We start from the raw sequence: 11,531 nt of genomic DNA, 5'->3' as shown, positions 1-11,531 counted from the left end.
CTAAAAACACGCCACTTTAGTCGTTCAAGACATCTCCTCCATCGAGAAATGCAACGGCGATCGTATTTCTTGGTGTAAACGGCAACGCATAAACCTTTTTTAAATAAGAAGTTGATCCATCCAAGGTCTGACCGATGGCAAATACGCTATGTCCGCTAGGGGGCCGAGAAAAGGTTGCGTGCGTTCAGTGCAAACAATCCGGTTACGTTCGCAAGCAACCGGTCGCGGTGTCCGGTTAAGTGAGGAGGTATCCGAAAAGTAACGGATTTTGGATCGCGTGTTTCGCGCGCATTCAGCAATTTGCAGCCGAGGGACGAGACGGAAGAACGCGTGATGGACCTGCCTCGGCTCGCGCGCTTCCTCGACGGCGCCGACGAAGATGGAATCCTTCCGGAAGCACGAGCGTGGCTCGATGGACCCCTCCATGGCGTCGACGACAAGGACGCGATCGCGCTCTACAACAAGTCGCGGGACTGCTGGCTCCTCGAGACGCGCAAGCTCGACGCGCTCCAGATCCGCGCAATCGCATGTATCGTCATGAAGCGCGTCCAGCGGGGCTCCATGAGTACAGGTGTGGATCTCCTCCGATGCTTCTGCCGGCTCGGGCGCCTCCTCCTCATGTGCGGCGATGGCCCGTTCCCGATCGCGACCCCGCAAGCATGCTTTAAAGAGGCCATCGAGATCTACCGCGCCATTGGCGTGCACAAGCTCGGGAAGGTCCTCGCAGGCGTTGAGCTCGAAGCCGTGATCGACGAAGTCTTCCAGGCCTTTATGGGCCATCTCGAGAGCCTCCCGCTGCAATCGCTGGACCTCGACACAATTATCAGCGACATCCAAGAGATCCGCATGCTCCTTCCATATGTGCCCAAGGAAGCACCAGCAGTCGCGAAAGCTCTTTTGGTATTTGCCGATTCTTGCTTGGCCACCGACGCACGCGATGCGGAAAGCACACTTTTGGCCGTCGCCCTGGAAATCGTCGAGCAGTGCGACCGTCGTCGCAACAAGAAGCTGCGCGCCATGATCATAGGCCGCCTCACCGACGTGTACCTGGACTTGGAGCTGCTCGACAAGGCAGAAGCGTGTCTGCGCTTGCTCGGGGCCACCGACGGGCTTCTCCACGGCGTCAAGCTATACCTCAAGCGCCAGGATTGGACTGCCGCGGCAAATTTGGTCGAGAAGCTACAGGTACCATTTTTATCAGTGAATGTTTTGAGGCCATGGCATAAACGTAGAACGGTGACGACTTTGACGCAGCACATACAGCGACGCGCCTTTTTGCCCATGCGACCGAGTACGCGGCACCGGCGCTCGATCTGTGGCACAACCTGCAGCACAACTTTCCCGACGCGGCCTGGAACATTGACGCCGACATTGCGAACGAGCTCGCTTTCTCCAACGACAAGAACCTGCGCTGCCAAACGATTGCGATCGTGGAACGCATGGTCAAGGAGCCGTGCACCTCGGAGCAGCAAGCACGGCTCAAGAAGGTGATCCACGACGGGTCCTGCAACGCCCACAACTACAACCTGCACGACGTATGTTCCATCAGTATGTGCGTTATTCTTTAACCTATGTCCATGCATAGGAGTACTTTCAGTGGGCACGCATCGGCATGATTCTGTCATCAACGCCGGAAGATCAAGCGTGTTCCTTCCGGTGCTTGCCAATCTCATTGCACCCATATCTAAACACAATGAACTAGGCTCATGTCCCGCGCCAAGGTCAAGCTGGGAGAATTCGACGATGCCGTTCGTTATGCGCACGATGCACTCGGAAAAGAATTGTCCAAGAAGTCGCTCTTCGCGTGCTTCCGGGCGCACCTCGCGGGGCCGTCTCCTGCACCATCCGATATCACGGAGCTCGTCACCAAGCTCATCAACTTGGACGACTTTGACGTGTACGACTTGGTCATGTTTGCCAAAGAAGCCCACGAAGCTGGCAGCCCCGCTGTCGTGCTTCAAGTGCTCGACAGCTTTAGCCGCATGCTTGTGACTCACATTTTGCAAACGGGTGACGTGCCGCAACTGCCGATGGGCGTGTTGTTCCAAAACATGGCGCAGCTCAACAACAGGTCTTTGATATTTTCCTTGATCGTGCGCTTTGCATTGACGCGCAACGCACTGTGTAGCGATGAGTCCCTCGACGAAGACACGTCGATTTCGAATTTCATGCGTTACCTGCGCGATCTTTTGAGCATTCTCGACAAGATTGACCCAACTCAAGCGGACACTGCATTTGGCCCGCCATCCGTCTTTGAGTGGTTCTACGGCGTTTGGTTTGTCGTCGACTTCTTTGACCTCACATTACTGAACCTTGAATAGCCATAACCTCGGCTGCAACAAGGAAAACTGGGTGTGTTTCATGCTGGCAGCCGACGTTGCCGTGAAGGCTGAGGCATACTTTCCAAACAACACGAAGCTGCGAAGTCGCGAAGAAAAGTGCTGGCTCGCTGCGTCGTGCATTCGCATGAAGTCGTTCGACACTCTCTCCGACGTGGAGCTTCGCGAAGTAATCTCGAGGATGGTGTTATGTGCTTCACGCCAGCGCATTGAAATAGGTATTGGCCACGATCGAGAAGAGCTTGTCCAAGATCGATGGCGATGGCGACACTTCGCGCATTCTCGACTACTTGGTAGAATTGATTCGTTCGGCCATTTAAGAGCTCACGACAAGAATAGGCGACCAGTGCATTCAAGATCAACGTCAAACTACTTGCAGTTCAAGGCACGGAATTCGTCGACCAGCACATGAAGCACGTGTTACGGACACCAGAAAAGCTACGCGAGCTGGGTGGTGAGCTGAAATTCCATCTTCGCCGGCTCATGTTTTAGATTTTGTACTCTACACATCCAAGCAGTCTCTGAACGAGGTCTACCGCTTTTTCGATCACAAAACTTATTATCCCTCAAGGGAGCACCTGGTCTTCTGCGGCCCGTTGCGTCTCAGCTCTACAAGCTCAGGTTATATATGACTCCTGCCACGTCATCGATGTTAAACCACCTTGTAGTTTGCAGCTCGAGCTCCAGAAGGAGAAGGTCGACGCCGCCACAGTCACATATCCGCTCAAGAAGATCATCGCTCTCGCACAAACCAAGGAAGAGGGCTACGAGTGGCTGCACCAAGCGCGTCAAATTGCAACAAGCCTCGAGATCACGTTGTCCGATGACGATGTCGAATGGCTTCTCACCAAAGCATGGAACTTCGTACGATTTCAGTGTGATTTCATCACATATTCAACCGAGGTAGGGTGTCTCTTGCTACCGAAACCAAGAGCTCAAGCACGCCGAGAAGTTTATGACATTGTCGCTTGCCGCCCTCGGTACATGGCGCTCTCTCATCGCACGAGACTATGACGTGATATTGATTTTCTACAGAACACTCCAACTCGACGGCTCTCAAAAAGGTGTACCGCGAGAAGCTCCAAGCGCAGTACTCGAAGCTTCAAGAGCTCTCACATTCCCACGCCGCTTGAACTCTGTTGAGTAACACAGACTGTTCACTTGCAGAGCAAAACTACTGGTGGGGCTCATTGACGCTAGAAAGGGGATACACAAGGAATTCTATAACTAGGAGATGGAACGACTGGTCTCAATAGGTGTGTCAAGGTGTACATCGGTCAGTTGATATTAGCCACGTACAGCAAGGCAACGAACTAGGGCTCCGGTTTGTCAGAAACGCCGCGTCGGTTATTGAAAACCCCAAAACCTCATGACGAGCGCGACCGAGACGGACGTGGCAGCCGATGTCGGCGATCGCGTCGCCAAGTGCGACAAGCTCACGCAAGGCCGTGAGCTCAACCTCGCCGACCTCGAGTTGCAGCATGTACCACCGATCGTTCTTGGCTTCTCGACGCTGGTGAAGCTCAATCTCCGGCACAACCATCTCTCGAGCTTACCGTACCTTGCCTCCTTTCGTTCATTATTTGTTTCATTCATATTAGCATTGACCTCGTTGAGTCTGTCCCGCTCCTCGAAGTCCTCAACGTGGCCGAGAACGCGCTCACCAACCTTCCGCCCGACATTGGCGGCCTCCCGCGCCTCCGACAGCTCTTTGCACAAGCGAATCGCCTTCGGTCACTACCACTGAGCCTTATGAGCTGCAGTAAGCTCCAGGAACTGTACGTCCAGCACAACGCAATCCGCGATGTACCGGACGAATTTGCGCACTTGACAAGCCTCTCGGTGCTCAGCCTCGCGCAGAACGACCTTGTGTACCTGCCAAAGTCGCTCAACTCACTCCAGAACCTCAAGGTTGTCGACCTCTCTGGCAACGCCGGACTTGCCACGGCGCCCGAGCTGCTGCGACGACTGCACGAGAAGAATCTCGTCTTGCATTCCAAGTATCAACTTGATCTCTACATGTCGTGACGTCGCGTGCATCGAACCGTAGAGAAAAGCGGCGGGAGCTCATTACACGCGCGCTCAAGGTCAAGACGGCAGTTGCCGCCGCGCTCAAAAAGCAAGCGCGCGAGATCGCCAAGGGCTAGTTCTCTCGTGGCGACTCCCAAGTCTATCATACTTCCACGAGTCACTTCAACCAACGTTGTTTCGACTAGAGCCATCGACGATGGCAGTAGCTCTGCGCCATGCATGCCTTGCTTACGAATAACAAAGGTTGAGTACGTGTGGACATTTGAGCTGCCTGCACAAGGCTATCTATGTGAGCTTTGGGTCGTGGGCCCACCACTTGAGAAAAGCCTCGAGGCGAATGACGTCGCCGTCCTGAAGACTCTGCTTGGCGACCCGCATCTCTTCGTCGTCAAACGTCTCGCCGAGGTCGACGCTGAGCGCATCGAGCGCGTCGACTGGGATCGCGCCCGTCTTCATCTTGTCGTACTTGCTGAAGGCCGCGACGAGCGCCCCCGCCTGGTCCATCGTGAGTCCGAGCGCCTTCCAGTCGACGCTGTCCATGCTGGCGTCGCTTCGCAACAAGATCGGAAACTCTCTATGTTTCGATAGATTGATTTAATTTCTTTATGGGGGTAGGGGAGTCGTCCGACGAGGTTGTGTGAGCAGACTGTGCACATGGCGGAAGATCGTCTTCGTCGGCGCTACATTTTTGCTCAAAAGCTCGAGGGCGACCGCGTGGAGCTCGCCGAGCGTCTCGGGCGGCAGATGGTCATGCCACGCGCGTGTCATCTTGCGCAGCGTCATGAGCAGCACATCGTCGTCGTGGCCGCACGGCGTCTCGCGAAGAAGCCACAACACAAGCGGTAGCAGTCCTTGGTACGTCGACACCGATGACGGATCCTGGACGATGCAGTGCTCAATGCAGTGCAGCACATGGCCCATCGACGTTCGGTCCCAGCTGCTCTTGGTCGCCAATCCTCGAAGAAGCATGCCCCGGGCAACGCACAGCGTCGCATCGAGCGGTGTGTTTTGGTCGGGCGGCAGCAGCTGCGGCAGGAGCTCAAAGACAAAGCGGGTGCCGTCGTCGCTGGTCGCAAGGGATGGTAGAACCCACGTCGAGAGAAGAGCAAGCATCGACATCGGCGGACAGGCCGGGACGCCGGCCACGGCCAAGCGACCTTGACGCAATGAAGTGGCCAGTGACGGCAGCAGTGCGACCGCCGACGCACAGAGCAGCAATGCACCCATGAAGATGTTGCCAACGTCGGCTTTCGACAGCGTGTATACACCATCGGTCGACTCGGACAGTGTCGGCAGCGGAAGTGGCGTCGACGGGAACAGCGGCAGCAGCAACAACACCAAACGAATGTCCTTGGACGTCACGTACGCTTCGAGTTTGGAGATTGTCGGGTGCGTGACGACGGCGGCGAGGTTGCGGGCGATCGGGAGAAGGCGCGCGGCAGCCTGTGCCTCCCCCGTTGATGCCCACGCCGTTGCCAACGTGGCACATGTGCGGTCGAGAAGCTCCGCGCCAATCTCTGCGTCCGACACGGAAGTCCAGGGCGAGAGCACAGTGAGAAGGTCCCAGCCAAGGTCGTTGACGCCACGCAGATGCGGCAAGATGCAAGTGCCGACGACGTCGAGCATGGTCGTCACGCCGAGAGATGTCAGCTCCGCGAATAAGTGCGCGGTGGACGCCAGCGTCTCGGTCGTCAGCACCTGCACGAGATGGCCAAGAGACGGTAGCAGCTGCGTTGACTGCGCCAAGGACGGTGCGAGCTCCAAGAGGCGAAGATACACAGGCACGTGCTCGGGACAAGCGACGCCATTCTGGAGAAGACGGTGCAACACTGACTCTGGGGCCCACGCGACGCAGCGCAAGAGCATGGCGAGGCTTCCTTTTCTATGGTCGGTCGTGAGCGTGTTGAAGGCCTTGGCCACAGAGGCCGACACGTCGGGCGCGGCAAAGGGCGGCTGGCGGCAAATGCACTCGACTGCGATCGAGAGCCGGTCGAGGTCCGTGAGCTCAGCGAGATACGTCTGCAGCCACATGATAGTGGTCGTGCTCCATTGTGCACTGCCGAGCGCGATGAGCCGGGCAAACGACTGCGTCGCGTCTTGTGCGTCTGTTGTCGACGTGGCGCGCGGCCACCACTCTTCGAGTCGCGGCTCCATCTCGTGTCCTGGTAGCTCGTCCGTGTACGAGGTTGCCATCGCGTCGTCAACAGATGCAAACGTCTCGAGAGGCGGCAGCTCGAGCACGACCGAAGGACACTTCTTGTGCGTTGATTGACAAAGGTTCGAGTACGATGTGGCGACCCGGACGACGAGATCGAGCACGTCTTGCAGCGGCGTCGCATGTGGGCGCAGCCCACGCGACGACGCGACGACACGCGATGGCTCCAGATGCGCATGCAAGCACGCGCAAGACGATGACGCCAAAGCTGTGTGCAGCGCGGCAATGGCGGTCGGCTCGTGGTCTACAGTCCGCAGCGATCGCAGTGTTGTATCCACGAGCACGTTCAGCGTCTGCAGCCGGGCGCCAGCGTCCTGCAATGTCGCACTAGCATCGTGCCACGTATGGATGGCGTGGCAGAAGCGGTAGCTGTCGTCGATGTGCAAGAGAGCGAGGACGATGCCCAGTGGTGTGTGGAGCTGTGCAGCTTCAATGGACAATACCAAGTCGCCGAGCGTCAGCGGATGCAGCGCCGCCTTGCAGTCGGGGACCGGCAGGTGCGCTGCGAGCAGCGTCATGAGCTGCGCATGCTTGTCGTCCAAGGCCGCGACGACCGGTAGATGGGCATGTACGCGCTCGGTGGCGGCGAACGACAGCAGCGCAGCTGCGGTCATGGCGGCCGGCGATCTTGGTATTTGTGGCACATGCCGAAACCAACGGGTCGCCATATCCGGATACATTCGAAAAGCGAGGAGGATGGCCCCGAGCACCGCGGCTGCACCTGCCGCGATCGAAGGCTTCGCCGTCGGGACGACGCTGGTGGCCATGTGGATGGGCCAGACGGAGCGCACATGCGTCGTGATCGACCGGAGTACGTCCTCGACGCGGCTACCGGCGGCTAAGGAAGGCGACTCGTAGAGGTCATCGCACAAGGCAAGATCCGGTACTACGTCCATTGGCATGACGTACGCGATCGCTTTTGCTTGGATGGTGCTCATGCAAGGACGTAGTTCAATCGGCGCATGGACGAGTGGATCAACGCCGACGAAGTCGTGCGCGAAGGGACCGAGGAAGAGACGAAGCAGCTCCAGGAGAAGCATGCAAAGGAGAAGGAGGCGCACGACGGTACGTCGGTGGTCCCAATTAACCGCAGCGACACGCTCATGCTAGCAACGACAGAAGCCAACAAGAAGACGACGGCCGAGGCGCTCGTCGACGGACCGCCTGGCGAGAAGACGCGGACGCGCGGCCAGAAGCGCAAGACCGACGCCGAGGTGGCAGCATCGCCATCCAACCAGACAACCTCTTACGTATGCATTAGGACGACTACGCGGAGCCGGACGAGCATGACGAGCACGAAGGCATGGACGCTGCCAGTATCCGCGAGCACGAAGAGGTCACCAAGGTCAAGGTACGCGCTAAACCTCTGCCGTTGGTCGCTCGAGCTGTGTTAGAACGTGCGGTTCGTCGAGATTGGCAAGCACCGGATGGCTGCGTGGTACTTCTCCCCGTTCCCAAAGGAGTTTATCCCGGACGGCAACATTGACTGCGTACGTCTCTTCGCCATGGGAAAATATGACCGTGCTGTAGCTCTATTTTTGCGAATTTTGCTTTTCGTTCTTCCGCTTCAAGTCGGAGCTGCGCCACCACCGCGAACGCGTTGCTTGCGTGCGGGTCCCGTGAGATGCTATCGCTGCAGCGTCTCATCGATAGCGTAGCACCCGCCGGGCAACGAGATCTACCGCCACGAAGGCATCGCCGTGTTCGAGGTCGTGCCCATTTCACTCGTTGAGCAAATGACGTCATGGTGACATCCTAGGTCGATGGCGCAATCGCCAAGCCGTACTGCCAGAACCTCTGCTACTTTGCCAAGCTCTTTCTCGACCACAAGACGCTGTACTACGACGTCGACCCGTTTCTGTTTTACATTTTGTGCGAGATTGACGACCGGTTTGTTCAATATGTCCTTTCGTCTTACTATGTAGTTCTATGGACTAGGGGCTTCCACCCGGTCGGGTACTTTTCGAAGGAAAAGTACTCGGAGCTCGGGTACAACCTCGCTTGTATTCTGACGTTCCCGTGCCACCAGCGCAAGGGCTATGGCAACTTTATCATCCAGTTTTCGTACGAGCTCTCCAAGAAGGAAGAGAAAGTCGGGTCGCCCGAGAAGCCGCTCTCGGACCTCGGCCTCGTGAGCTACCGCAGCTACTGGACCAAGGTGCTCCTCGGCATCCTGAAAGAGTACCCGCACGAGCTCTCGGTCATGGACCTCACCAAGCTCACGTCCATCAAGAACGAAGACGTGATCGCGACGCTCCAGTATCTCAACATTATCAAGTACATACGCGATTTGTCTGCAATGTAGACGTAGTATGATGGTGTAGGTACTTCAACGGCCAGTACGTCTTTGTGCTACGCGCCGAGACAGTCGAAGAGCAGCTCAACAAAGTGGTATGCGCTACGTGCTCGACTACGATGTCGATGGCTGTGTCTAGACGAAGAAGGGACCGCACGTGTGCCCCGAACACCTCCACTGGGCGCCGCTGCAGTTTGACATCAAGCGCGACAAGTGGTCGCTCAAGGCCAAGCACAACGAAGCCGAAGAGTAGTGTGCATCAGCGTTGTAACCCAAAGAGCCCGTCGACCATGTCCTTGAAGCTGCCAGGAGCCACGCCGATCGTTTGTCCTCTCGACACGGCGATAGGGCGAGACAGAAGGAAGCATCTCTTGTCTTCGCATAACTTAGGCGGTCATCTTTCGGCTGCGGCTCATCTGGTGCGTCTCGAGCTCGTAGATTTCCTTGGCCGTCGACGGCTTGGTCTTGCAGATCGAGACCCAGCTGAGAATGCGCTTGGCGTGGTCCGGGTCGACGCCTGTCTCGATGAACGAGATCGTGTCGAAGGCGGCGGGCAGCGACGGCTCGCACGAGACGTGGACCCACTCCATGAGCATGAAGCCGTCGACGTGGAGGTACATGACACCGAGGCGCAGTTGGCCGGCGCTGATCTTGGCGCTGCACGCTTGGCACGTGGCGGTGGACGTCGTGGCGACCTGCAGCACCGCCTCCTTGTACTGCGACCAGGCGCTGGGCGGCGCCATGCACGCTCGCGTATGTGCAAAGTGGCAGAGAAATTTGACGACTGCCGGATGCGCAAGACCCGAGATCCACCAGTCGTTTCGTGTAACAGGGCACCACCAAGTGGCTTACAAAACCTCAGCTATTGACGCAGTGAGTAACGTGAGCGCACGGAGCGAGATACGCTGGCGCGTTCACTTGCAATGGGCATCCGAGATTCCTCGCGACCTCTCATTTCTTAGTTCACAGCGAATCTTGCGACCCTTCCATTTTCAAGCCGTTCGTTGCGCTCGGCCAGCCAAAGGGGCGCCGCCTAGGCTCTGGCACATCGTCATACCCCGTACTTAAGTGGATGGGAGCACGGGTTCGCTCAAGAGAATGAATTTGCTTGGTCCTGTTACACTACTAGAGTCCGCAAGATAGGAGCAAAATGGTAGAATAACTCTGAGGTCAAAGTACAGAACAACAACTCCTATGACCCTTGGCCAAGCGTCGCCAAGATCGCGTTGGTTGCTACCACTGAAGATTCCGGAGCCCATTGCGTCGGAACAAAAGCCGGAATCTGGTACGCAAAGCGTAACTCACGTGTCACGTTCATCCATCCATCTTGGCCGGAAAGTCCCTGGACGTCGGAACATCCGCCGCACTCATACACTGCACCGCACCATCGAGAACAGCGACAGCCTTAGCGCGACGGGATGACAATGCCATCGTACCCGCCTCTCAAAGCTACGCGTGCCCCTGCGCCATGGCCCAACGGCCAAGTCAATAAACGGTCAAGTCCAACGACAACGTCAAAGGCAAAGTCCAACTAGTGTGTTGGAGACTACATTCGCGATCGCTAGCTACGTGGCACGAGCTACGATGCCTCGGACGGCATGCTCGACGAGTGGCCAGCTGCAGCGCGTCTCTACCCCCGTAGATCGCGCGACATCAGCCTCTGGTCGGATGCACCCCGCGCCAGTTCATTTTCCAGGTCGCCCATCCAGAATCTGGTTTCTAGGCGACCCATCATTCAGAGGGCGCGGGGCCGAGGCCATGAGCGACGCAGCACATTGCTAGCGCGGCGAGCGTGCGCCTAGTACGGGCGCTGGAGGCCCGCGGCTTGGAGGAGCTCAATCAGTTCCTACAACACGTATTCGCTCGGGCGCTGCACACATTGCTCACGCACCTGCATCGTGGGCCATCGGTTCATGCGAATCTTGGAGAAGACCAGCTCGTCTATAATAGAATGTGATTGGCAAGCTAATAAGGCGCCATCGTACCGTTGAAGTAGACTTCGAACGCGCCGGTGGCGAGCATCGACTGCGAGATGCTGCCGAGGATCATGAGGCCGGCAAAGGCTGCAAACTTGTTCTCGCGCATTTGTACAAGCAGCGGCATGTCGGCGGGAAGGTTGAGCGCGTTGAGAATGTGCTCGCCGGCGAGGAGGAAGGCAAAGCCGGCCATCTGGAGGTAGCCAACGACGGTCGCGAGCTGCTGCTTCCATGGCGGCGGCAGCGCGTTCCCGCCCGAGATGCGGCCAATGAGGTGGGGGTAGTTGGCTTCGAGGTACTTCTGGACCTCGCGGTAGTTGTTGGCGTAGCCTCAGGACGAGCAAAACTCGATGCGGATGCGGTCGTCCGCAAACGAGCGCTTCGTCTCGAGCTTCTTGCTGCTCGGCGCGGCCGTCGACGGCGCCAGCGCCAGCGCCAGCACGAGGAACGTGAGCATGAGCAGCACGCGGAGGAGCCGGGTCATGATCGTCTCTTCGCTTTGTAAAGTCGGCGTAACAACCAGAAAGGCAGCCACCCGGATATCATCCGGATATCGGCGCCCTTCTTGAAGCGAACAGGTTGAACCTGTGGAAGCGGCGACGAGTCGGTGGAAGAGCGAGACCCTCCTGTGCTACAGAGGTGCTATGATATGGCACCGTGGTCGAGTAACTACT

The 11,531-nt window shown here is 57.5% G+C and overlaps 7 protein-coding genes across 7 annotated transcripts; 3 read left to right on the top strand and 4 right to left on the bottom strand.

The window, feature by feature from the left end:
- Window positions 1–333: 333 nt before the first annotated feature.
- Window positions 334–3,472, top strand: SDRG_08582 (hypothetical protein; the record flags this gene model as incomplete). The annotated part of the gene is made up of 13 exons (XM_008614475.1): window positions 334–1,185; window positions 1,233–1,535; window positions 1,586–1,656; window positions 1,703–2,071; window positions 2,129–2,275; window positions 2,322–2,508; window positions 2,558–2,632; window positions 2,679–2,793; window positions 2,832–2,869; window positions 2,911–2,960; window positions 3,008–3,203; window positions 3,247–3,319; window positions 3,375–3,472. The coding sequence occupies 13 exons, from the start codon at window positions 334–336 to the stop codon at window positions 3,470–3,472; spliced, it is 2,574 nt and encodes an 857-aa protein (XP_008612697.1).
- Window positions 3,473–3,708: 236 nt separating this feature from the next.
- On the top strand, window positions 3,709–4,486 carry SDRG_08581 (hypothetical protein; the record flags this gene model as incomplete). The annotated part of the gene is made up of 3 exons (XM_008614474.1): window positions 3,709–3,896; window positions 3,941–4,339; window positions 4,390–4,486. 3 exons carry the CDS (start codon window positions 3,709–3,711, stop codon window positions 4,484–4,486), a joined length of 684 nt encoding a protein of 227 aa, XP_008612696.1.
- Window positions 4,487–4,531: 45 nt separating this feature from the next.
- On the bottom strand, window positions 4,532–4,939 carry SDRG_08580 (hypothetical protein). Its single transcript, XM_008614473.1, has one exon. The coding sequence runs from the start codon at window positions 4,908–4,910 to the stop codon at window positions 4,656–4,658; it is 255 nt and encodes an 84-aa protein (XP_008612695.1). The 5' UTR covers window positions 4,911–4,939; the 3' UTR covers window positions 4,532–4,655.
- A 9-nt stretch (window positions 4,940–4,948) lies between these two features.
- SDRG_08579 (hypothetical protein) lies at window positions 4,949–7,209 on the bottom strand. Its single transcript, XM_008614472.1, has one exon. It carries the CDS (start codon window positions 7,197–7,199, stop codon window positions 4,974–4,976), a length of 2,226 nt encoding a protein of 741 aa, XP_008612694.1. The 5' UTR covers window positions 7,200–7,209; the 3' UTR covers window positions 4,949–4,973.
- On the top strand, window positions 7,198–9,134 carry SDRG_08578 (hypothetical protein; the record flags this gene model as incomplete). Its single annotated transcript, XM_008614471.1, has 12 exons — window positions 7,198–7,396; window positions 7,444–7,490; window positions 7,536–7,650; window positions 7,705–7,799; window positions 7,847–7,936; window positions 7,980–8,075; window positions 8,116–8,199; window positions 8,244–8,294; window positions 8,345–8,475; window positions 8,524–8,862; window positions 8,910–8,976; window positions 9,021–9,134. The coding sequence occupies 12 exons, from the start codon at window positions 7,198–7,200 to the stop codon at window positions 9,132–9,134; spliced, it is 1,428 nt and encodes a 475-aa protein (XP_008612693.1).
- A 133-nt stretch (window positions 9,135–9,267) lies between these two features.
- On the bottom strand, window positions 9,268–9,624 carry SDRG_08577 (hypothetical protein; the record flags this gene model as incomplete). The annotated part of the gene is made up of 1 exon (XM_008614470.1): window positions 9,268–9,624. One exon carries the CDS (start codon window positions 9,622–9,624, stop codon window positions 9,268–9,270), a length of 357 nt encoding a protein of 118 aa, XP_008612692.1.
- Window positions 9,625–10,679: 1,055 nt separating this feature from the next.
- SDRG_08576 (hypothetical protein) lies at window positions 10,680–11,341 on the bottom strand (the record flags this gene model as incomplete). The annotated part of the gene is made up of 4 exons (XM_008614469.1): window positions 10,680–10,727; window positions 10,773–10,822; window positions 10,867–11,158; window positions 11,300–11,341. 4 exons carry the CDS (start codon window positions 11,339–11,341, stop codon window positions 10,680–10,682), a joined length of 432 nt encoding a protein of 143 aa, XP_008612691.1.
- Between the last annotated feature and the right edge of the window lie 190 nt (window positions 11,342–11,531).

This window comes from Saprolegnia diclina, assembly GCF_000281045.1.
Source record: "Saprolegnia diclina VS20 unplaced genomic scaffold supercont1.26, whole genome shotgun sequence".
Lineage (NCBI taxonomy): Eukaryota > Oomycota > Saprolegniomycetes > Saprolegniales > Saprolegniaceae > Saprolegnia > Saprolegnia diclina.
Note: the sequence above shows the minus strand (reverse complement) of the source record. Positions and strands in the feature narration are given on the sequence as shown.